This window comes from Papio anubis, chromosome 7 (assembly GCF_008728515.1).
Source record: "Papio anubis isolate 15944 chromosome 7, Panubis1.0, whole genome shotgun sequence".
Classification (NCBI taxonomy): Eukaryota; Metazoa; Chordata; class Mammalia; order Primates; family Cercopithecidae; genus Papio; species Papio anubis.
In genome coordinates, this window is record NC_044982.1 from 122,003,567 (window position 1) to 122,028,375 (window position 24,809).

General features: G+C 51.5%; 1 protein-coding gene across 5 annotated transcripts in view; it reads right to left on the reverse strand.

Moving 5' to 3' along the window:
• Window positions 1–1,702: 1,702 nt before the first annotated feature.
• The window catches only part of SMAD3 (SMAD family member 3), a 130,212-nt gene continuing 107,105 nt past the window's right edge, over window positions 1,703–24,809 (reverse strand). For all 5 annotated transcript variants that reach the window (XM_003901094.5, XM_017961630.3, XM_021940664.2 and 2 more), the window contains 4 exons: window positions 15,373–15,585; window positions 11,964–12,101; window positions 9,327–9,471; window positions 1,703–6,415 (listed from right to left, as the gene is read on the reverse strand). In XM_003901094.5, coding sequence (XP_003901143.1) covers window positions 6,292–6,415; window positions 9,327–9,471; window positions 11,964–12,101; window positions 15,373–15,585 — 620 coding nt within the window. In that variant the 3' untranslated portion in view covers window positions 1,703–6,291. The remainder of the gene's footprint in view (window positions 6,416–9,326; window positions 9,472–11,963; window positions 12,102–15,372; window positions 15,586–24,809) is intronic.

A 24,809-nucleotide genomic window follows, 5' to 3' on the forward strand; every position in this document is an offset into this window, starting at 1 on the left:
GTGGCTTGAAATCATAAGGGTAGATGAGATCACTTAGGGAGGAGTCAGCAGAACAGTGGTCTGGGAATACCAACAAGGAAGCAGGCAGAAGAGGTGTAGGCCCAAGAGAAAGAGCAGACTGTACCAGAGGGCCAAGGAGAACTGGGAAGTTCAGGGAGTAGGGCCTTTCCAAAAGGGAGATGGTCGCAGCAGAGAGGTGATGGGGAGCAAGGAAAAGACATTCCTCAAGCTGCTCCGGGCTTGGAAAATGGGAGGGAAGAGGCTACTGATCAAAACTGGGGAAGCAGAAAAGGGAGCTGGCTCAAGTGAGGGGGGAAGATGATCCACTTTGGGGGCGCTGTGTTTTGCATCACGTCTAACAAATAGCTGGAATTTAAAGTCATGCATCTCAAGGAACAGGCTGGGTTAAAAGGACTGGTTTGGGTCAGCTGCTGAGAACTACAGGCTACATAAACCCTTGAGGAAAGCTGTTAAGGGTGTAGGAAGGTGGAAGAACCAACCAAATCATCATAAAGGCAGGAATTTGATGCAGCTCTCGGAGGCCAAATCCATGGGCCCTTACACTGCAACCTGCCTCCTCCTGTTGAGGGAGGTGTTTGGATGCTGGGGAGGTCCTTAGGAGGACTGCTGCGGATGTGGTCACACCACAGGATCATTCCAACCCAGTTCATCCTTCTACCCCAAACGCTGCTTATTCAGACTCTCAAAAACCAAAAGGCATTTTACTTTTTTTTTTTTTTTTTTGAGACAGTGTCTCACTCTGTTGCCCAGGCTGGAATGCAGTGGTGTGATCTCAGTTCACTGCAACCTCCACCTCCTGGGTTCAAGTGATTCTGCCATCTCAACCTCCCAAGTAGCTGGGACTACAGGCGTGCACCACTACACCTGGCTAATTTTTGTAGTTTTTGGTAAAGACAGGGTTCTGCCATGTTGGCCAGGCTGGTCTTGAACTCCTGACCCCAAGTGATCTGCCTGTCTCTGCCTCCCAGGGTGCTGGAATTACAGGCGTTAAGCCACCACGCCTGGCCAACATTTTACATTTTAATCAATGTTTTTCTTTCTCCACATCTTCTGGGGTCGGTGTAAGATTTAGCCAAAGAAACAACTTTGAAGTCCCTTTCTCCTTGGGCGTTTTGAATTCAAAATGAATTTTCACAGGTGCTAACAGTCATCTGAGCTGGAAGATGTGGAAACCAAGGTACTTGTGACGCTAAAGTTACCTCCATGCCTGTGGGAAGACAAATCTGGTGGCATTTAAGACACCATGACAAAACGGAGGAATCAGGCTAGGAGGGACTAGCAGAGGCAAGAGATGGCAGGGCTGGAGGTTGGGTTGGTGGCATTCAGTCATTTGCCAAAGGCCTTGGGGTGTAGAGGAAGTAAAATACAAAATGGCACTGCAGAGATAGATGGGACACACATGGTGTTTAGGCTTGGGCAACAGCGAGATACACCCATTGAGAAACTTGACCTTTGTGCAGATGGCTCAGGGGCTCCTGCTGGCACTGCATGTTGCCCTTGGTGAATGAGAGCAGCTGGATATTACATGAGGACCATGGCAGAATGTGGCCTGGCACATCATTGGTCAAGGTGTATCTGGGCTTATAGACATTTTCCTCTGGTCCTCCTGAGCCCTGAAGTCCCTGGGACCCCTCGGGCCTCCCCTTTAAATCTTCTCTCCACCTACAGACAACAGCATGAATCAGACTGAGCTCCTGGCACAGGAGCTTTTCCATGACAAGTTTATTAGAAGGGCACTTACAAGAGGAAGAGAGGGAATGAAAGGACACAAATCTTTAACAATAGGGGTACAATGCTTAAACAGGTGCTCTGCTTTTAAGATATAAAAGTTAGAAAAATCTAAAACACTATAAATACATACATGCTTTTTACAAAGTTATTAAAAGGTCAGGCTGGCTGAATAGTGAAGGTAATCAACATAGTCAATGTTCTATTCCCCATCCCTCACACACCAAAGTAAGGGTCCAGAACAGCCGAGTTGCAACAGCAGCAGTGAAGGTGAGTGAAGGCTTCTTGGATAGACGGCTCCATCTCTCTGTAATGCTTTCACCCCTAGCAAGGCAGTGGGGCTTGGTTCAGAGGACCCTAGTGGAAGGGCCCAGATCTGACTCAGAGCTGCCTGTTTCTACACGCGGCCACTTGTTTAGCCAGCCTGGTTTGGTGTTTCTGGATGCTGAGCCAAAAAGCCACTACACCCTCCACCAACATTCAGAACTGGCTGTGCCCCAACTCTTCCAGCCACTGTCCTTGGGAGGAGAGACCTTTCCAACTTTCTTAAAAAAATTAAATAGTTATCTGTCTGAATGGTTTTAAGAAATTATTACATAAATACAAAAACACCAGAATACTAGAGTATACATTACTTCTGCATTAAAAAAAAAAAAAATCCATTACAGAATCACTGAGAAATTCTCAATCCAGTTTACATGAGGCAAGTTTCTTTTCTATGATAGCTGTGTTTTTGAAAAGTTGCCTGTTTAGCCCATCATCTCCCCACCACCACCTCCCCATGGGAGATGCTTCGTCATCATTTTGGATCCATGTCCTCTTGCGTACGTTTTTCTGCTTTCCCTACCCACTTGAGAAGCTGCTGATGCTCCTTAAACCGTGATGGCAATACATTGTGAAGACTGTTACCTGAAAGGGGCCTACAAGGAAACATTTTTGCCACATAAAGACAGTACAGCTTTGCTGTGTTGAGGTTTGGTTCTGGTAAAATGGGGACACGTATGTTTTGGGGGAACTCCCAACTCTAGCCAAGTCACACAGTAAGAAACAGCGTCCAGGGCTAAACGTGTGCCCTCTTGCTGCTGGTATTCCCCTTGGTGAACAGTCCTACAAGCAGCCTGCAGATTGTTCTCCCTACATCTCCTGTGAGGACGAAGGAGTGGTTGTGTAACCTGAGCTCTGGCCCTGTGGAGACCCTCATGAGCCTGAGGCTAAGAATGAAACAGATCTTTGCGTCTTCCCCAGATTACTCACATACGTGCATGCCATGCACACACTACTTCAGACCTTTCTGTAGTCTTCAGTAAAAGCGTTTAGCCTGGAATATGCCCAAACTCTAGGAAGCCAAGGGGAGATGGAGAAAAATAAAACAAAATAAGCACACGATAATGTGCTATAGCTCACTTCAGTATATGAACAATGGTTTAAAAAAATAATCACCATGGTCAATTAAAAGAAAATACAACACAGACAACATAAGGACAATGGAGACGTCTGCCAGCAGCCTTGTCCTCATGTGTGCTCTTCCTAAGAGTCAAAGTCCCTGCTCCTGACTCTAGGCTTGTCTCAAAATGTCAGGTCTACAGCCTGCCAGGAAGGTGGCCAACTGAGATGATGTTCCAGCACAGGCCTGTAATCCAAACCGGCTGGGGTAGCTACCTACGTATGCGCTGGAAGGATCTAAGTTACTAAATTGGGAAGAAGCGAGGTGAGGCGGGGAGAGAGGAAAGGGAATAAAAGTTGGCTCCTTGGAAGGTGCTGAAGACAAGGATCTATGTCCCAGTGCTAGCTACACTTGGGTCAGTCTCAGCACAAGCTGCAAGGTGAAGATGTCATGGCGGGGAGCCCAGGGCAGCGGCAACACACACGGTCGTGCTGCCTAGATGAACGCCACTTAAAACTGCTATCCAGTCACCAACACTCCTCTGGAACTGCCCTGGTTTCCTCTTGCCCCTTTCAACTGTCCTTTAAAAAAGTGTTTTAATATACAAATGCCACTCATACCACAGGATTTTAAAACTAAGAAAACTAGCTTGTGGCTTCAAGGAAGGAGACTGATGTTACATATGCCCAAAGCACCTATGTAGCGCTCTAAGGTGGGAAAGGCACCATTTCCCAACCTCTTAGGTATGATCAAATTTATTTTCAGTATGCCACTGGTGGGTTTGCCTACAATCCCACACATCCTCCTCTGATGGTCTAGTCTATAAAGAAAAAGGGCCAAGGAAGTAGCCTTCAGGTCTGAGCAATGAGGGTTCTAAGACACTATCCAAAAGCAGCCAAATGTGTCATTTCATCACATTCAAAGTTCATAACCTGCCAAAGTATAGGCTTTTTCTCCCCCCTTCACCTGGAATAAGACAGACTCCACAGATCACTGGATCACCAGAATCGGGCTGTGCCTGAAGCTAGTTCCCAAGCACCCAGAGGGCTGTGTGCTACAGGAAGCCCTCACAGAATCATGCAGCAGGTGGAGAATGCAGGCCCTCGGAAACTGCTGCCCGTGGCTTTTAGGAGAGGAACCATGACTGCTCTAGCAGAAGCCAAAATGGAGTATTTGTGTCCTGGGTCTCAGAGCTGGCTGGGAACATGAACCCATGTACAGGAGGTTCAGGGGGCTTCCTGTGTAAGCAACAGGCCACAGATCATTTCGACACCAGGCACATACTTCAGACTCACAGTATTTGGCCCTCAGAGGAAGTGAGGGGTGTTGTGTTGTCTCTGGGTTCTGAGTCAATACTCCTTCGAGAAGACTCACACAAGTCTGTCAAGGTGCTCCTTCCATCTCTTCCTGTGTCCTCAGGAGGCTTGGGGAGCAGCTGTCCTACCTGGAAACCTCATGGCTAGCGATTCAGAGGCACAGGACCCTGCAGGTGAGGCATCAGGAAACCTCTCCATCTCCCTCCAACATCAGAAATCTCATCACATTTGAGGTGTATACCCTGCCAAAAGTGTATACACTTTCTTCCCTTCGCCTGGAATAAAACAGGACTTCCATAGGAAGTCCGTTGATTTTAAATCCATGCAAAAATGTGGGATAGGTCATTTTATACAAAAACAGCAGCAAAGAACAAAGTACCAATTGAAGGTGGCGGTTCTGTCTATTGTGTTCTGCAAAAGGCTGGGAAAAGAAGAGGGCTCTTTTTTCTTTTTTCCAGTTGAAATCATTGAGGCTAGTTTTCTCCCGAATTGCTGCTGGAAGCAGTACTTATTACACAATACAACTGCTATAGTTGTCACTGACGATCCTCTACCGGGAGCTAGGTCATCTTATATCCCAGGGGGAAGATGACAGACCTCTTTGAACCAAGCCTGCAATTTGCAAAGGTGTAAAAATATTTTAATAGCCCTTTTCATTTGCCTATGTCGGCCTGAGATGTTTTCCCTTCTGGTGAATTTGCTTCCGTAAATTTCAGCTTGCAGAAGTGCTGGCAGGTGTCTCTTCAACAAAACCTAGAAAAGCTTCACCTTAGGAGAGAGAAGGGAGAGAAGCAGTTGCTGGGTCTCACTCAGGTTTCCCAGTCAATGTGCCAGCCCAGGATTTTTAAAGAAAATATATCAACCAAACATTTAAAAGAGCATATGATAAAGTTGATTTAATGAATGCAACTGACTACATAAACCAATATAGCCGTATGCATCAGAATCTGGAGCGAGCTCTTACAGATGACTGGAGACGCGCCCAGTGCGGTGCTGCCTGAGACCAAACGCCGTCCCACGACAGGGGCCTCCTGCTTCATGAGGACACTTACCATCATTCGAATCTCTTTGAGATTAATGTGATAATAGACACTATACACTGCATACGCACTGGGCCTCAGCAGATCCTTCCAACTTTTCAAAGTGAAAAAGGACAAACGCATGTGAGTTTTTAAAGAGGTGGTGCTCATCAATTTTTCCCGCTGTCCTGTGTGCAGGTTCTGCTGAACACGCGCCTTCCAATCAGTACGTTCTGAGAGGGGAGGGAGACAGACAAACTCCCTCCCTCCCCACCCCAAGTCTATCCAGCTCACGAGGGGCAGGGTCTGCTGGAGTGCTGGGGCTGGGCTGGGAATGTTCATTGGAAGAGGCACCGTCACAAACATCAGAGAGCTGGGCGTGAGGTCCGCATGGCCCCTGTGGGCTCCTCCTACCTAGAACGCTCTTCCAAGGTGAACTCCACACTGCAGTCCTAGACAGAGGGGCGTTTCTGGTTGGACCGTGACAGCCCAGAAAGCTGTCACTCAAAAAAGGAGCCTGGGGGGAGGGGGCCGGTGGTGTAATACTACCTGTTCTGCTCACTTAAGCCACCAGAGCAGACGCCATTTCCTGCCCTTCAAAGGGGGGCCAAAGGGTAAATGTGTTTGGCAGACACAGCTGTTCATAACATCCACCTCTGGGTTTGCTCGTGTGTTTCCGAAAACAGGTAGGTGCACCCCTTCAGTTGAGGGAGAAAGATTTCTTCTTCCTTGACAACAATGAGTTGAGTAGAGTTCCAATTTTCTCCACCTCCTGCATGGCCATTTGCCCCAAGCCCACCCTCCCCTACCACACTTAATGTCTCTAAGACACACTGGAACAGCGGATGCTTGGGGAGCCCATCTGGGTGAGGACCTTGTCAAGCCACTGCAAAGGCCCATTCAGGTGCAGCTCGATCCAGCAGGGGGTACTGGTCACAGTCTGTCTCCTGTAAGAAACAGGGAAAGGGGTGGGGGGGGAGACTTAAAAACATCTCCAGGGGGCTACACAAGTCAGAAAACTTCTTCTGCTTTGGTGACACTCATCTTCCCAAAGCCAGAGAGATAGACTACCTTGTGAGACGCTGTCCTAGAAGCGGTACCAATAACTTGCTGAAACTACCAGGCCACACTCCTCCACCCAGGGAGGACTTCAGGTAAATTAAGTTCTCTCGAGGGGGAAGGAAGTCAACTTTAAAGAGTTAAACATGTAAAGTCAACGGCAAAGAGTTAAATACGCAAAGTCAATTGCAGGGCACCCAGAGGCCCAGTTACTGTAACAGGCCCCCTAATAGAAGAGCCCACCATCCTGAGCAAAGGGCTTCCTGGCTCCCATCTGTACCAAATGGGCACGTGCCGCTCCCCTATCTCCAAATCCGGGCCCAGCCCCAGCAGGCCACAATGACGTGTGTCTGTCTGATTGAGGGGTGTTTTTTACAAAGCGCCAACAGTGTCCGCATGCCTTCGGTTCCCAATGTGCTGATATAATTCTCATCTACGGCCTTATTTTGGAAAATCTTACAAGCAGAGCGAGCCATGGAACAATTACTGGAAAAAACCAAGGCACACCACACGTTTCTTTTCCCCAAAGCACTTTGTCTAAATTCAGGCTGGTTGATGACGCAGCTTGCAGGCAGGCTCCCAAAGGCCTCCACTGAGCAAAGGCTATCTGCTGAGGCTGGAGCCGCTGGTGCCAGCTGGAGGTGAGAGGTGTGGGCCCTGGGCCCTGCTTTCAGCCACCGCACAGAGAGAAGAGCTGAAACCTTACTCTCCTTGGCCCAAGAGGCAGGAGGACGACAAGGCTGTTCTGGGAAGGGGCCGCGCCCGCCCGTCAGGCTGCTGTGCAGTCCTGCCAGGCAGCGGTGACGCGGTGGGCCGCAGAGGACTGGGTGTGCTGGCAGGACATCCCGCACGGTGATACAGTGTCCCCAGGGAAAGGCTCTGCCACCAAAGAGCCTCTTCCTAGCACTTGGAGCGGGAGAGCTGCAATGCCACACCAGGAACAGGGCTGCTGTCTTGAGGGCACCGCCCTCCTTGCTTGGCCTCTACTTTGCTTGTGTAGCAGGGAGGTTCAGAAATGGGCCTGCAGACAAACCCTGGGGTGTCTGCATGAGTGAGGGTACTTGAATGTGGCCCTCTCGACTACAATCTGGTATAAGAAGAGCAAATGGACATCCCCTTGCTCTTCTCCACTGCAGTCCATCTTTAAATATTTCCCTTCTCCAGTAAAAAGAGCTTAATTTTCTAACCTTTCACTCCTGTTCCCTAAATGATCTAAGCCAGGGCTAAAAGATTGCTTAAAACATTTCTCTGGCTGGACCTTTGGGCCTGGGCTGATCTCTTTAGGCCATAACATAGGTAAGTTCTTTTGAGGTCTGACCACTTTGATTGCTTCACTGGTCACTCCTGAATTTCAGAGACACCCCAGAGACCAAGGGGCTATGTTCCCTGACACCCTGGGGCAGACACAGAAGAACAGCAGCTAAAATACGGTAAGTGGAAGAGGAGGATTTTACAGGACGAAATCCTCTAATGAGAATCTGACTTTCCATAAGTCATGCTCATCTGGATTTCATTACAAACGGTGGCCCGAGGCCAATATTGAAATGGGTTTGGCCTGGGTGCAGCATGACTGCAAAACAAAATGGATTCCAAACATCTGGAAAAATGAAGAAAAGGGGAGAGTAGCTTGCAAGGCACTGGCTCGAGCTGACGTGTGGGCACCCCTGCATCTGCCGCAGGAGCTGGCGGCTGGCAGTGGGGAGTGTGGAGCAGAAGGCGGGGGCACACAGCCCTGCCTCTCAGCAAACTTTTGTCCGTGAGTGGAAAGAAAAGGGACTGGATTTTCTAAACCCAAAGCAGGATGGCTTGAGAGATTGAACCCAAGCCGACCAGGTAGACCTGACTACATCAGGGCCATGTTTAAACCAGTATCTAGGGCCGGGTACGGTGGTTCACACCTGTACCAGCACTTTGGGAGGCCGAGGCAGGCGGGTCACCTGAGCTGAGGAGTTCTAGACCACCCTGGGCAACATGGTGGTCTTTACTAAAATACAAAAAATTAGCTGGGCGTGGTAGCACGCACCCGTAGTCCCAGCTACTTGGGAGGCTGAGGCATGTCCCAGAGGCAGAGATTGCAGTGAGCTGAGATGGCGCCACTGTACTTCAGCTTGGGTGACAGAGGGAGACGCCATCTCAAAAAAAAAAAAAAAAAAGAAAGAAAGAAAAACAGAAAAGAAACCAGTATCTAGGACTCTAAAAAAGTCATTTCTCAGCGAGAAAATTTTGTTCCTTTATAACTACCCAAATCTCTTCCTCCCTTCCCTGACTCTCAGTTTTAATATCCTGGGCTCCTCAGCATCACCAGGGGTCCCTGAGTCAGAAATGGAGCAACAGAGGAGGAAAGAACAATGAGCTGAAGACCTAACTTCCTGAAGAGGGTCATCCTAAAGCCATGTGCCTAAAATGAAGAGTAAGGAAGAAGCCGAGAGGGCAGAGTTCTAGACACAGCTCTTCTACCCATGTGACTGCAGGCAAGCCACTCCCTCCCTGGGCCTCAGTTCTCTCATCTATCCGGATGATGCCGGCAGCCCCACCCAGGGCTGGGATGAGGATAAGAGGGAGCGTGTGTTTACAGTGCCTGCAGCTGTTCGGTGCCAGCAAACATCGCTCTGCAATTCCTCATCCTTGCTGCTGGCCCAGCCCCTCCTGCCTGCCAGGCCCTGGGCTCTCTCTGATCTTTGGTCTCTCTGCTCTTGATGCCAGGGCTGGCCTCGCTCATCTCTGAGGAGCCCCGCCTGCTCTGCTGTCCAGAGTCACCTGGAGTTGGGGCCCCTGATGTAGGCAGCACCCGTAACCGACCTGTACTCCGCTCCCCAGCCTTTGACGAAGCTCATGCGGATGGTACACATTCGGGTCAACTGGTAGACAGCCTCAAAGCCCTGGTTGACAGACTGGGCCAGGAGGGCAGCAAACTCCTGGTTGTTGAAGATCTTCAGGTTGCATCCTGGCAAAAACACAGAAACGGGGCTGTGGGGATGAAAGTGGCCAGGTCTGTTGCTCCCCTCCTGGATAAAGCAAGTCCTGGACCCCCTAGACCAGCCTCATTTATACAGCTCCAGGGACACATAGTGTGTGATGCATTTGCCACACACTCCACGCTCAGCACCACGCAAAGGGAAGGCCGACTCAGTCCCTCCCCTTGAACCCGCCTCCTCACTGGGAGGTGCCACTGACATACCTGCAAGGGGAGGTGGAAGGCTGGCCCACAAGCTCCGACTCCCAGAGCGGGGAGAAGTCTGCAAAGTGGGCTTCCGAGACTAGGGAGATGGTGTGGAGAGGGGGCCTTGCCCTGGGCAAACAGGCCAGGGGACAGAGAGATAAGGGACCTGGACCAGGTTGCCCATGCTGTGTGGGGTCTGGTCGCCCACCTAGGAACAGGAGCTCTGGCTGTTCCACAGCAGGCAGTGCCAGCAGAGACGGGCTGGCTGAAAGGCTACTGGGCCTGCCATCCCCACAGGAAGCTCGGCGGAGGGCCCAGGGCACCCTCCACCTGGGCTCCTCTGATGAATACACCTGGTGCTGGGGCTAGGAGGGAAGGAGAGATCTGGGCCACAGTTTGGCCTCTGGGCACCAGGCGGGGTGGAGGTGACATTCACAGCTAAGTGAAGGTGTGCATCTAATTCTCCAGACAGTAAAACTAAAGACAGTCACAAATAAAGTTTAAAATAAACGTTGTTTGAAGTCTTACTGCCTGAGTGCCAGGAATGTGTCAACCAGAAAAATAAAGACAAAAGCACATGCCGGAAATAGCCAAAAGGTGAGCTGGGGTGACGCTTATGAATGAGCCAACAGCAGGCTCCTGTTCTTGCTGTGTGACTCTGAGCTGGTCGCTTTCTCCTGGGGACCCTGTGTCTCTGTATAATGAGGGGCTGGCCTCAGAGGTCCTTCCAGCTCTGACATTCTATGAGCTGACAAACACCACCAGAGCCAACTCAGCCCTCACCCAAAAGATGGGGGTGGGGCCGGGGAATGGAGGAGGCAGAAGGCCAAGAGCGTCACTGAGCTTCCTCTTCTCATTCCCTCCAAGGACAAGGGTGGTGGAACAGGGCTGAACCTGGGCCCTGACCCCCAGCAGGGTCAAGAAGCAGAAGAGCACCAGACTTGAGAGTCCATCAGCCCTAGGCCCCATCCTGGCTTGGTCACTTACTAGCTGTGTGTCCTTGGGCAGATGGCTGAAACTCTCTGAACTTGTCTCTCAAAGCGTCTCCTTACTTATAGAGCCAGAGAATAACTAGAGAGGACTAAATGAGGTCAAAGATCGGAATGTACTCTGTAAATGCAACCACAAAATGCTCTGGAAACCTGATGCGCTATTACCATTTCAGACTTTCTGCATTCTAAAGTTTCCCTGCCCGTGGTCCACCACTTCTCCACGACCATCTGCTGCTCAGTGGGCAGGAAAGGGCATGCCACACACGTGTCACAGGCAATGGCCCAGCCAGGCTACCTGCTCCACTAGCCTGTCACAGGCCACGTTCCGCGGGCTGCCGGCACAGTGGCTGCAGGTCCTGTGAAAAGTGGGCTTTGGCTGGGGCTTTCTGCCTTGGTTTCCTGAGGAAAGAGGCCTTAGACGGGATCAGCCACCTGCCTGATCTTGCTGTCCAGGCATGGCCCTGTCCAAACCACTCTCGGGGGTGCAGCCTGACACCTCTTCTTGGGGTACAGGTGGCATCTTCAGACTCACTCAGAAAACCCTCAGCAGTTCCCTAGAGTCAAACTCTGCTGTCCTTCCACGGCCTCATGCTTTGTGCTTTTGAAACATTTCCCCTGACCGTCTCATACGTGGCCCTCCTCCAGCCAGAGAGCTACCCACCCATGTCCTGCCCCCCATCACCTCAGGGCCTTTGCCTGGCCTGTTCTCCCTGTCTAGAAAGCCCTCCCTGTGCCTAGTGCCTACCTATCCTTCAGGATCCAGATGCTTCTCCTCCATGAAGACTTCCCTGATCCATCCCAACAGCTAAATGGGCCTTCTCTCTACCTGGGCTGCTGGCTTGGTGCTTGGCACCCCTCCCTTATACTGAACTCATCCGTGTCTTTGTCTTCTGCGCTCTGCAGGTTTGTAAGGTCTGTGGGAGCAGAGCAGGGCCCCATCTACCTCTTCATCCCCTACAGCACCTGGCACGGAGCCCTGCATGCTGTTAGTACAATGAATGAGTGAAGAAAGGAAGCCACACTGCCTGAGCATCTACACACAGGGCAACAGGCAGGTACCCATGGTTAAAGGCAGACCCATCAGATGCTACATCTGCTCCCTGGAGGTTCAGGGAAAGCACAGTTAGATCTGTGGGCATAGAGAAAACCCAATCGAATCACCTCCAGATTGAAAACGCAATCACCAGTGAGCAGAAAAGGTGAGAAACGTGGACTCTCTCCAGCATCCCAGGCATGCACTTGGAGAGGGACCTCAAGGCAGGGGTGCCTGTGTGGCTGGCTTACCTGGTGGGATCTTGCAGACAGTGGCCGGGTGCCAGCCATAGCGCTGGTTACAGTTGGGAGACTGGACAAAAATAGCGCTGTCACTGAGGCACTCTGCGAAGACCTCCCCTCCGATGTAGTAGAGCCGCACGCCTCTTCCTACAGAGATTCAGGTTAGACTGGACGGGGTGCCTTTGCTCATACACAATGGCCCTGAGGCTTGCAAAGGATGCAGAGCTGCAGGGCTGCTCCCAGTGACTGACAGCTTCCCCAGGCAAACGGGCCCCAAAGCCCAAGCCTCAAGGAGGAGAAATGGGCAATGCTGGATTCCTAAAGCCAAGGGAGGCAAATGACAAGACATGGGCACACAGGATAGGTCTCAGTGACAGCCTTTGCCACTGAGCAGGTGTGAGCCTCAGTCAAGTTATTCACCCTCTGAGCCTTCGTCTGTCTCTACGATAGGGATGGGGGCTGGGCGCGGTGGCTCACACCTGTTAATTCCAGAGCTTTAGGAGGGCAAGGTGGGAGGATCACTTAAGGCCAGGAGTTCAAGGCCAGCCTGGGCAATGTAATGAGACTTCATCTCTACAAAAATATTTTTTAAAAATTAGCTGGGCATAGTGGCATATCCCTGTAGTCCTAGCTGCTTGGGAGGCTGAGGTGGGCGGATTGCTTGAGCCCAGGGGTTCAAGACTGCAGCGAGCTCCCATCATGCCACTGCACTCCAGCCTGAGAGACAGAGTGAGACCCTAACTCAAAAAAAAAAAAAAAAAAAAAAAAAAAAAAAGAAAATGGGAATGATAACGCCTACCCTTGCAGGATTACTGTGCGACACAGAGTAAGCGCCTGTAAGTGTCAGCTTTTCTTGCTGCTACTGCTACTACTACCCCACTACTATCTGGTCTCTTCACACTCCAAGATTCAGAGATTCATTGAGTAAACCTGCAGGGCTCCTTCTGGCGCAGCAGACACCCCGAGGAGCCCTTTATTGCAGGGATGGCTTAATGCTACCCCATATTTTTTTCTACCCTCAATGCATTTTTCTAAAACATTCCAGAGGTTTATATCATTTACTTTTCTTTCATCTCTTAAATCCACTCCAGATGGACAGAAATTATTTTTAAATTGGCTCTGCAACTCGAACAGTTACGTAAACTCTGACAATGAGCTCTTTGCTTGGCCAGGGGATGGTTCCTTCTCCCGCCTGGGAAAGTCTCTGTTCCATTACTGGGGAAGAAGCTCAGAGGTCAGAACGTGGAGCCAGGTGTTACAGGCCCAGCGTCAGGTGGGATGAACACCAGGTGAACGACCCATGCATCACTGGATGTCCCCTGTCCTGCCTCCTATTCCCACTACTGTCCCCTTCCTCCAACCACTCCCCATTTTTCCTGGCTTTAGTTCTGCAGGGTGCTGGTTAGCTCAGAGTCCACAGGAGGGATGACTTCCTGGCTGTCCACAACTGTATCATGTCAGTAAGAGCAGGAGGCAGAGGTGGGGATGTGAAGACCCAGACCAAAAATGTTTGTTTCATTTCAGTAACAAAAAAATAGGCCGGGCATGGTGGCTTCCACCTGTAATCCCACTACTTTGGGACGCTGAGGCAGGCAGATCACCTGAGGTCAGGAGTTCGAGACTAGCCTGGCCAACATGATGAATCCCCATCTCTATTAAAAATACACAAAATTAGCCAGGTGTGGTGGTGCGTGCTTGTAATCTCAGCTACTCAGGAGGCTGAGGCAGGAGAATCACTTGGACCTGGAAGGTGGAGGTTGCAGTGAACCGAGATCATGCCATCACACTCCAGCCTGGGGGTCAAGAGTGAGACTTGGTCTCCCCTCACAAAAAACAAACAAACAAAAATCATATATATATATATATATGTAAGTAAATATATATATACATATATATATATATATTTAATAAAATATAGAAAAAAGCCAGTTGCAGTGGTGTATGCCTATTATCCCAGCTAATCAGGAGGCTGAGATGGGAGGATGGCTTGAGCCCAGGAGTTTGAGACTGGGCCTGGGCAACATAGCAAGACCCTATCTGTAAATCAATCAATCCAACAGTGGGATGCCACCCAGAATAAGTATCTTTTTTGAAGTAAAAGACAAAAAGCAAAATAGGGAGAACGGGTCTGGTAGTGGGGGCTGTCTGTCACTGACAATGAGGTCTCTGAGAGCCATTCCCTACCCTTCCCCACCCCTAGACATCAGGCCCCTCTCCTAGAAAATGACAGCACAGACCTAGGCCTGTGGCCTCCAAACTTTTCTTCTCTTCACTACAGAATCAATCCTCTCTTCAAACGAAGGCTTCTGTGAGAGCCCGAGATATAAAGCAAGCGAATGCAGAGGTGCCCTGGTTCACGTGGGGCCAGGCTTCCCTTTGCTAACCTGCCCAGCTCCTGAATTTGCCCCAGGAACCCTTCGCCAACCCTTGGGGCTCCAGGACGAGGTCTGAGAAAACGTCACTCTGCCATCTCTCCACAGCCCTTCTAAGTTCTCACAGTTGTGTTCTGGATGGTAAAATCCTCTAAGCATGATAATTTCATAAGCAAACCAAGCGATACGTAACACAGCTTCATCTTCCTTAAACTCACAGAGTCATCTTTTACTTATGTTCTGCGGGCTCGAAGGCAGAAGGTTCACAGTAGTGGTGTTTGGATGGTGGACAATTCTTTTCTACCTTTTCTAAATTGTCTAGAATAATGATACATGAAAATAAGAAAAGATCACTCTTCCAACAGCGACTGCCTACTTATCAACCTATCCATCTGCACTTTCAAACTCTTTTTATTAACAGGATTTCAGCCGGGCTCGGTGGCTCACGCCTCTAATTCCAGCACTTTGGGAGGCCAAGGCAGGTGGATCACCTGAGGTCAAGAGTTCGAGACCAGCCTGGCCAACATGGAGAAACCCCGTCTCTAAAAATATAAAAATTAGCCAGGCGTGGTGGTTGGGTGCCTGTAATTCCAGCTACTTGAGAGGCTGAGGCAGGAGAATCGCTTGAACCCGGGAGGCAGAGGTTGCAGTGAGCTGAGATTGTGCCATTGCACTCCAGCCTGGATAGAGTGAAACTCCGTCTCAAAAAAAAAAAAAAGATTTCATATGTTGCCTTTCTCATAGACATTCCCTTCTCGATCCCTTAAGTATTTTCCTCTGTGGCTTCCAGATTTTCTGAGATTGTATCTTTGAGTGGGAATGATTAAGTGGCCTGAACACTACCTGTCTGGCCCCTAAACAGGGCAACAGGGAATGTGGGGGCCTTGCTGGGGCGGTGAGTCTTCCCCCGTGCCCAGCAGGAGGCAGAGCACAGCTAAGGATGGAGGCAAGGTTCCCTGCAGAGGCTGTGTGTTCGGGCCTGGGGCTGGGGGCGCGATAGAGTGGCAGGGGCAGGGTTGGGGGCGGGGAATGGAGCCACCCCATACCGATATGTCTCCGCGTCAGTTCCACTGCTGCATTCCTGTTGACGTTGGAGAGCAGCCCTAGGCAGAAGCGCTCCGAATTGGAGGGGTCGGTGAAGCCGTCCACAGTCATGGATGGCTGCGAGGCGTGGAACGTCTCCCCGACGCGCTGGTTCAGCTCGTAGTAGGAGATGGAGCACCAGAAGGCCGGCTCGCAGTAGGTAACTGGCTGCAGGTCTGTGGACACAGGGCGGGCTACTGGGTCAGTGGGTGCCCCAAGCCCCATGCTCCCTGCTCCCTCGATGGGGTCCCATGGATGCTCTGGAAAACCATTTTCCCACATTTCAGAGGGATTAATAATCTCCCCACCCGGTGCCTTTTATCGTATAAAACTGGCAGCACCCACCAGAACAAGATGCTCAGGTGTCCGGAGGAGATTCCGTCAGCCTTGCCACGCTGTGTGTGTAAAGGGCCACTGATTTCTTTTTTTTTTTTTTTTTAAGCTCATAGAGGCCCTGCCCCGCCTGCTTGGCCTTGACTGGATGGAAGGAGTCTTCAAGCAGGGGCTGGGCCAAACCTGAAGAGGACCAGGGGCCACCCAGTACCTGGATGAACCTGGGACAGCCACTGCAGTGTGCCCACTGTGGGGCAGTCCACACCTCCCACACAGTCACCTCTCAGCCTCTCTTGCAAGGTTCCTACAGTAATTAATCCTGCCCCTAAAAGGGCTTTCAGGTTTTGGTTCTGCACAGCCCTGGGGGCAAACTCCCAGCCTGTGGAGCAGCAGCTTCCAAGCCTGCAGCAGCCGAGTGGGCTCCCAATAGGGCCCCGTGTCAGCGCAGTGGACACATCAGGATCGTCCGCAGACTGAGCCTGGAGCCCTGCCTCTTATCACAGAAACCATTTTCCACACTTATCTACATGCCGGCTGCTGGGGTGGCTGGGACACAAACCCATCTGAAAGAAAATCTGGATTTGTCCCAGTTGTCTGTGTAGTCTCCATATGGGGCTCCTCAAAGCAAAATTGCCATCCTGCGAGGGGCTGGTTCTCTTTCTCAGAAGAGTAAATGGCAGCTTCTCCTTACACTGGAAATGGATCCCAGCCTTCCATTTCCTGGGGCCTCCTTGCCCTCCTCTTGCCCCAGCCCAGCGGCCCTGGCACTGTGCCCTCCTACTGCACGCCTCTGCAGCATCTCCAGGTCCATACTCTCAGCCCTTGGCCTGGCCCTCGGAATTCCCACTCACACTGATGCCACAGCCTCTGGACCAGGACTGCCCTGCGCCCTGGGCCAACCACTTCCAGCTGCTTCTCTGTGCTGCACTGACTGCTGGGCACGAGCCCTTGGCCTGCCACGCTCTGCTTGATGCCTACCTGAATCCCATCCATCTGCTGAAGAATCAGGGAGTCCCCTGCTCATTCTCACTCTTCCATCTCAAAGCTTCAGCCTGGCTCTGAAGTCCTTCTGGCTCTTAAATATACCTGGAGCCACGCAGTGACTAAGGGTGTGCCTCTATGTGAGCATCCTGACTGTCCAACTCTACCATGAGGTCCCAGGGCCCAGGCTGACATCTCTCCTCCCTCACTTTAACCCTCAGCGCAGGGCTCTGTTGAGGGGGGAACAGGAGAGGCTCCCCGTGCCGTCGCCCTGGCCTGAGAACCCTGCTCAATGGATACCAGGCAACGTCTAGGAGGGGGAACCCACCAGGGGCACCCCCGCTCATTAGACCTTCTGAAAGTGTGTAAAGCCCAAGAGAGAAAAGTCAGAAGCTGTTCTGCCCACAGGAAGGGGTCTGGTTGCCTGCAGGACAAAGTGTCCCTGATCCCCTTATGGGGTCTAGGTACATGATCCCTTCTAAAAGCAAGGAGAATGCTACCACGAACAGAGAAGGGGCAAGCCAGTAACACCCCTGCACTCCACACACGCCCAGGAAGTGTCAGCTGGAGGGTTAGGACACCCTAGGTCAGCTTTTTCAACTTCAGCACTACTGACATTTGGGGCCAGATAATTCTTTGTTGGGTGGGTGGGTGGGAGGGAGCGTGTGTAGATTGTAAGATGTTTACCAGCATTCTGACCCCTGCCCACTAGGTGCTAGCAGTATACATCCATACCACCCTCTCAAATTGTGGCAATAAAAGAAGGCTGTGGATGTTGCCAGATGTCTTCTAGAGGGCAAAACGGCGCTAGATATTTAACTGGATCATGGGACACAAGCTATCGAGCCATCCTCCAGACAGACTGGAGATCAGTCTTGGCTCAGGCACAGACTAGACGTGCAACTGCAAGCAAACCAGCTACACTCTCTGGGCCTCATCCTCTTTACTCTCGGTGCTGTTTCTAGACAGACAGAGATAACTCATGTGAAGTGCGGGGTGCGCATCAAGCACTCAGCACATGGTGTTAACACAATGATAAAAACTGGATTCTATGAACTTGAAAACAGCCTGGTCCTATCTTGATCACCATCAAGATGGAGGCAAAGCATTCTTAACCTTTTCCTCTCTTCCTGGGGTGGAGCAAAGGAAGATAAGGATGAAGGCATCAAAAGTACTTAATGGGGAAGGGAGGAAGGACAGGGCCGGGAGCAGCTGTGGCTTGTGTCCTGGCCCCTGAGGTGAGGCTGAGCCACGTCAGCCACATCTGGCTCTGGCTTTGCTTGATGCTTCAACATTCCAATGAGATAAGCTATATTCTAAACAATGTGGTCAGTAAAATGTGAGCTATGTTGCTTTGGAAACGTAAAAAAAAAAAAAAAAAAAAAATCCAAGTGCAACCCAAGCATTCAGAGTGGTCAGGCAAAGTATCAGTGCTGCTGGCCACCACTGCCCAAGTGCAGGCTCTGCTGATCCTGCTGTGTGATATTGGGGATGTGACCTCCTTCTGTAACCTCAGTTTTCCAGTCCGTACAACGACTCTGGTGCATTAGAAGACAATAATGCTGACCACCGAGGTCATTCTCCGGCACAGGTCGGCTTGAACGTATAGCTTTGGCTGGCTCTGACTTACTCAGCAGTGTGTAGAACAGAACAGAGTCCGCACCCCGAAATCATAAAGCCCTGCCCAGCATTCTCTGGGTTTACTCCAGGCAAGAGAAAGAGCTAGGCTCCCAGGAACAGCAACCCAGCCCACCATTCAAAAAAAGAAAAAGCTGGCAGGCCACCCATTGTATCGCATGGTGCTGGAACCATGCTCTGGGGAGGGGTGGGCTTCAAGGACCCTCAGAATCAAAGACAGGCTTCGGGTCATAGGCCGAGAGGCCCTCCCAAGCAGATCTGAGCCCTTATCCAAACAGCCCTGCAACTCACAGACACACACTGGACAGTGTTGTGGAAAACCCCGGACACTAGGAACCTGACACATCATTAGGAAGACGCTTGTTTGAGGGAGCAGTGAAATCAGGCCAGTGGCAAAGTCTGCAGGCTGCCATTTCAGAGAGTGCTGTTTGGACAAGCTGCCCTGTGTTCAGAAGCGGGACTGAGCCGGAGCAGCACCCCAGCCATGCACTCTCTATTCTCTGCAAACAACTAAAAGCCAGCCGTGCTTTCCCTCCTTTCTAGGTCCCGCCTGCCCACCACACCTCAGCTGCTTCCTCCCGAAACTTGTGCAAGAAGAGTGGCAGACCAGAAAGTATGGTCACCACCTCTGGGTTCTGCCTTCAATGGCACATTTTTCTTTAAAAAACAAACAAACAAAAAACAGACCAGATGCAGTGGCTCATGCCTGTAATCCCAGCACTTTGGGACGCCAAGGCAGGCATATCACTTGAGGTCAGGAGTTCGAGACCAGCCTGGCCAACATGGTGAAACCCCATCTCTACGAAAGATACAAAAATTAGCCGGGCGTGGTAGTGGGCACCTGTAATCCCAACTACTCTGGAGGCTGAGGCAGGAGAATCACTTGAACCTGGGAGACAGCGGTTGCAGTGAGCCGAGATCACGCCACTGCACTCCAGCCTGGAGGACAGAGCAAGACTCTGCCACACACACATACACACACCCCAGAACACTAAATATGCCCTCATTTCTTTCCCAAAGGACTTATCCTTACCTATCAGAGAAACAAAAAGGACTCTGGAAAGAAGGCGGCTATAATGGGATAACCATGAGGTTATAGTTACTGCGAAAGCATCTAGTTTGGCTCTGAGCTTCCTAGCAGACAAGACAAAAAGGGAAGATTATATGGTCTATGGCTCTGGTTGGTGGATGGGCAATGCTTACTAGTTCCTCAGGGTAAACAAAGCTTGTCCTGGCATTAAATCTTAAAAGAAATCTCTCAGGGGGAGGTAGCAACCCCTCCCCCGACCAATCAATTGATCAAGCAAGCAAGCAAGCAAGCAAGATCTGGTTTCCAGGGTTTACCAACAAATGCAGAAGCAGTTCTAGAGAAGGCTCCTCTAGGAGAAGGACTGCGGGGAGGGTAAGGTGACACACCCCAATCAACAGCAGTTTCACCTCTAGGCTGAGCATTCTGCACACTGGGGTGGAAGACAACAGCACGTGCCCACGGCCTTCCCTTCAAACAGCCCCGCTCCCGGCCAGACTTCGAGTCTGTGCTAATCTCTCTTCCCAGTGCAGACGTGTTGGAGACGCAGGAACCTCCAGCTCCAGCCGTTGTGGGTCCCCTGCCCCCACCAGTGTGGTGTCGGCCAGACTTCTCGAGTGCCATAGGGCACTTAATCCATGGCTGGCCCCCTGCCAGCCTAACGCATTGGCTGGCCTCAGTTTTCAGTCCTGTTCCAAGCTGGCACAGACGTTCCATTTTGTTTAAGAAAAAGAAAACAGAATAAAACCCAGAAGGCAACGCTTGGATTAAGGGATGCCTATTAAAAACATGTGCAAGAGATTCAAATCCGGTAAAGGAAAAGGTGGGGAGGCAAGAGGGGGAAATTAACTTTCTCCTCTAAATCGAAAGCAAGGAACGGACAAAGGCCAGGAGCACCGCCGCTGCAAGATGAAAGGTCAAAACAGAAATGGACTGGTTTCCTCCGGGCCCACCTCACCTGCGGAAGGCAGTTCTTCCTCACTCTAGGAGATTCCACACTCCGGTTCCCATGTTCCCCATCCGCCACTTCTCTGTCCTGCCTGGGTCCTCTGCCTGGACTGCCCATCCCCCTCCTCTGCAGGGACGCGATCTTTAAGGCCCCGCTCACATGGCTGTGAAATACTCTCTCACTGCCTCAATGCAGAATTAGCCTTGTGTCCCAGAAACTGTGTACCTGAGTCTCCTGTGCTAGAGGGTGAGGTCTCTGTGAGCCCACGCCAGCTGTGTCCCAGCACCCAGGGCACTAATTCCAATCTATGTATCTAAGGACTAAAACACCAAACCAGGCTGCACAGAGACCCCCATGCCCTTTTAGCTTATGAACCAGGAAGTTACTGCAACCCGGAACAGTGGCAAAGTCTAAAAACCGGGCCCACGGGAGTGTGAAGACGGAGCCTGCAGCTGACTTCCTGTCATTATGTCGCCTGCCTGTGATTTCACAAGTGTGGGGAAGACTGGAGCCAGAGGTTGCCTTGTAGAAGAGCCTTGGGCAGCAGCATGAAGATACCTGGAACTGGGTTGGGCCTGGGCCCCGGGCCGCTGTCCACGCTCAGGGCCAGTGGTCTTCGGGCTGCCCTGCCCCCACACAGGGGCTCACACATGAGCACAGGGGCTCATGAAGCAGAGGGGAAGCTGGGCCTGTCAGCGCGGAATCTCACCCAGAATCCTAACCCTGACTCGCTGGGCGACTCACCCCCAATTCACACCGTCCCAGCAGAGGTGCAACTAGGCCAGCGCAAAGTGGCACTCATTCTCTGCTGGCCAGCCTCGGGGAGGGTCCTTCCTTTGGTAGAAATAACCTAAGAATCCTCAACTCTCAGGCAAGCTGCCTGAGGAAGGGGCAGTAGGGAGGGAGAACTATGTCAACAGGAGACGCTGCCTTGGATCCAAGCTCAAGAAACATCCCATCATCCTACTCTACACAATCTAGAAGGCAATTCACAGCACATGACCACCTTTCAGTCTGAAGCACTGCATCCGGCATCAGCCACCTCCAAGCTGCCCTGTCCCTCTCACTCCAAGCTGCCCCATCCCCGCTTCTCTCTCCTGGCACTGGCACTCTGGGAAGCCATCGCCTCCTTTAACTGCAGCTCAACTGCTCCCCCAGGGCTCTCCCTGGTACATTATTTTCCTCAGTCACGGCTCCGCCCTAATTGTCTCACTTTAAGACAGGGAACAACTTACTCACCGGGCACAAGCCAGCTCACTACCTTTTTCCTCTCTCCACCTGCCTCCTCCTTCCCCTCCACTTACCCCAATCCTTCCGCCTTAAATGCCTAGGAAATTCCCGGTGACTCACCCAGCACGCTGCGTAATAACAGGAACATCACCTGCTCGTATCCCCTGCCCTGCAAACAACGGTCCCAGGGTCTCCGAGAGCCTGCCTGGGGCAGGATGCTGAGCCCGGTCTCAACCAGGAGTCCCTGCCCCGTAATTACCAGAAGTGGCTTTGCTGGGGCAAGAGGCTCAACCTTCCCCAGATCTGAGCCCTGGAGCTAACGCCTGGAGTGCAGAGGAAATGAAAGGAGAAACCAGATGTCCTCTGCTTTCTTTCTTTTTGCACAGTAATTTCATAATAATCTCTTTAAAAGAAATAATCAGATGTCCTGAGATGTCCCCATTTTTTCCTAGGAAGAGCTCCCTGTGTGCTTGCCTCCATCCTAGGATTTGGGACTCACTGACTCTGAGTCAGTGCAAAGGCTGCGCTGCTGGGTGCCTCCGCTCCCCACCTGTTACTTGCCCTTCAGTGTACTGCTGACTACTGCAGCCCCTCCCCTCCCACACACTGCTCCCTAAAGGCTCCCCCTTGAACCCCTGATGCCAAATCCAAGGCCGCTTCTTAAATCTCATTTTGCATCTCTGCAGGGCCTGCTTGTGGCCACCGTCCTTCAGGGCTTCCCTCCCCTCTGAGCTGCGGTGACCCCATCATCCCCCTGACCTCAGCCTTCCCCAAGGAACCCCCCCACCTGAGTGCGTCTCTGGCTGTCTTTCCATATTGAGCTGGGTCGCCCTCTCCACTAAATCCATCCACTGTCATGACTTCAGCCAAACTTTATTGGTGTTTGCAGAGTGAGATCTACGGATGGGCAGTGGGGTGTTAAGAGAGAAGTGCAGGAATAGCGATCAGTGCATGGGAGGAACACTGGGTCAGACAGGCCTCCTTCTGCAGGCTCCTCAGAGCGTGGCCATGTGAGTCCCTCCTGAGTGGGGGCTGCAGGAGGGGCCACAATACAGGCTTTCCACACTCATTTAACCACCAAATCCCTTCTCTCAGGCCCCGCTATGGGAAAGGCTGCCACATATGTTAATGGTTTCCAAATCTGCACCTCCAGCGCCAGCTGCTTTCCTAAGCACAGGCAACCCACCACCATCTTCCACCCCAAACCCATTCCACTTCCTGGGTGTCCAGCCTCGATGGAGGCATTACCATCATCCCCACTTAACACTGGTCAACAAACCCTGCTCATTCAGGCCCATGACTCCCTCTCAAATGCATTCTCCCAGCTCTGGACCATTTCTCGAAAGCATCCATCTCAGCCTCCTCGAGAGGAAGAGCTGTCTAAGTGGGTTTTTGTTTTTGTTTTGTTTTGCCTCCAGTAATTTCCCCTAGAATTTAGCTTCCACACAGTGGCCAGATTAATCTTTATGAAGCTGTCATCAGAAAACCTCCCCATTCAAAACCCATGAACAGCTGTATTCTACACGTAAGACGGCGCTAAGCAGACACTCGGGTCTTTTCTCAGTGCCCCACCAGCCATTTCAGCCTCGTCTTCGCGCCTTGTCCTTCTTGAGACAACCACCAACCACCATGCCAGCTGTCCTCAGATCACATCCTGCCCTTGGACCTGCAATGGCCTTCCCTCCTTCTCTGCCTCACAGGGTCCCACCTGTCCTTCAAGCGCCCGCTCACACATGGCACAACCTCTCCCATGTCTCCCCACTCCATCCACACTTCCCTACTTTCCTCCTTGGCATGCACTATTCCTCCTTCTTCTGGGCTTGCTCCATTGTGCCTGGGCACCTGGCACAATGCATTACAGGTGGACGTGGACACCTCCAGCTGCCCCTCCCCCGCCCCCAGGCTGCAAATGCCTGTGCTCTCCCAGCTCTGGCCCCCAGCATCAGTACATACTGGGAACTCAGCCAATGTTGACTGAGAGCATGAATACAGAGGAGACGCCTGGCCGGCCTGGAATTCCATCGCTCCCTCCCTTGAACCCTCAGATTTCTTCATCTGCACCTACTTCTTGTTTTAGAATAATTTTTGGTCCTGCCTTATTGATCCCAACAACGCCATAGCCCGTTGATGGCTGGGTCTGTGGTCCCTCTTCCAATCCCCCACCTGAACGGCATGCAGACCACAAGTATCTGGGAATGAAGGAGTGAGGAAGAGGCAGGTAAGCAGGCAGGGCTTCCCCTCCTGGGGCCACAGCCTAGCATTAGTCTCCAATGTAAAAGTCAGCAAATGCCTTGCCTGAGCCTTGTTCCTCTAAGTGAGGAGGGTGGGGACAGCTGGTCCAAATGGCCCAGCAAGGCAGTGTCATGCCGCAATGGGAGTGTAGGCTCTGGAGTGAGAGGGCCTGAGTTCAAAGCCAGCTTCTCCATTCACTAGCTGTGAATCTGGGACACGTCAGTTCACCAATGTGTTCCCCGGTTTCCTAATCTGTAAAATGAAAAATCACAACAGTTCTGCCTTATAAAGTTACAAGGATTGGGTTAACATGCAGGAAGCACTCTGAATAACAGTAAACAGCGAACTCAAGAAATGTTTCCCATCGTCATCACCATCTCATCCCCTTCCAGCGATCACACTGGGAGTTCAGGCGACCTTCTGAGTAGGGATGAAGTCAATGGTTTGAATGAGTGAAGGGGAGCACAGGGGCTCATGAAGCAGAGGGGAAGCCAGGCCTGTCAGCGCAGTGTCTCATCCAGAATCCTAACCCTGACTCGCTGGGCGACTCGCCCCCGAGTCACACTGTCCCAGCAGAGATGCAATTAGGCCAGTGCAAACTGGCACCCATTCTCTGCTGGCCAGGCTCGGGGAGGGTCCTCCCTTTGGAAGAAATAACCTAAGAATCCTCAATCCTCAGGCAAGCTGCCTGAGGAAGGGGCAGTAGGGAGGGAGAACTATGTCAATAGGGGATGCTGCCTTGGGTCCAAGCTCAAGAAACATCCCATCATCCTCATCCTAGTCTACACAATCTAGAGGGCAGTTCACAGCAAATGACCACCTTTCAGTCTGGAGCACCGCGTCCAGCATCAGCCACCTCCAAGCTGCCCTGGGACTGCTATGGTTTCAAAAGCAAGTGTCTGCTTGGAAGGCTGATGACTAAAAGTGCTACCTTGGCCCCAGTAGGGTTTTAAAATGGCACAGAAAATAAATCTAAAGCAGCCAATCTCAAAAGCTGAAAGCTTGGCGTC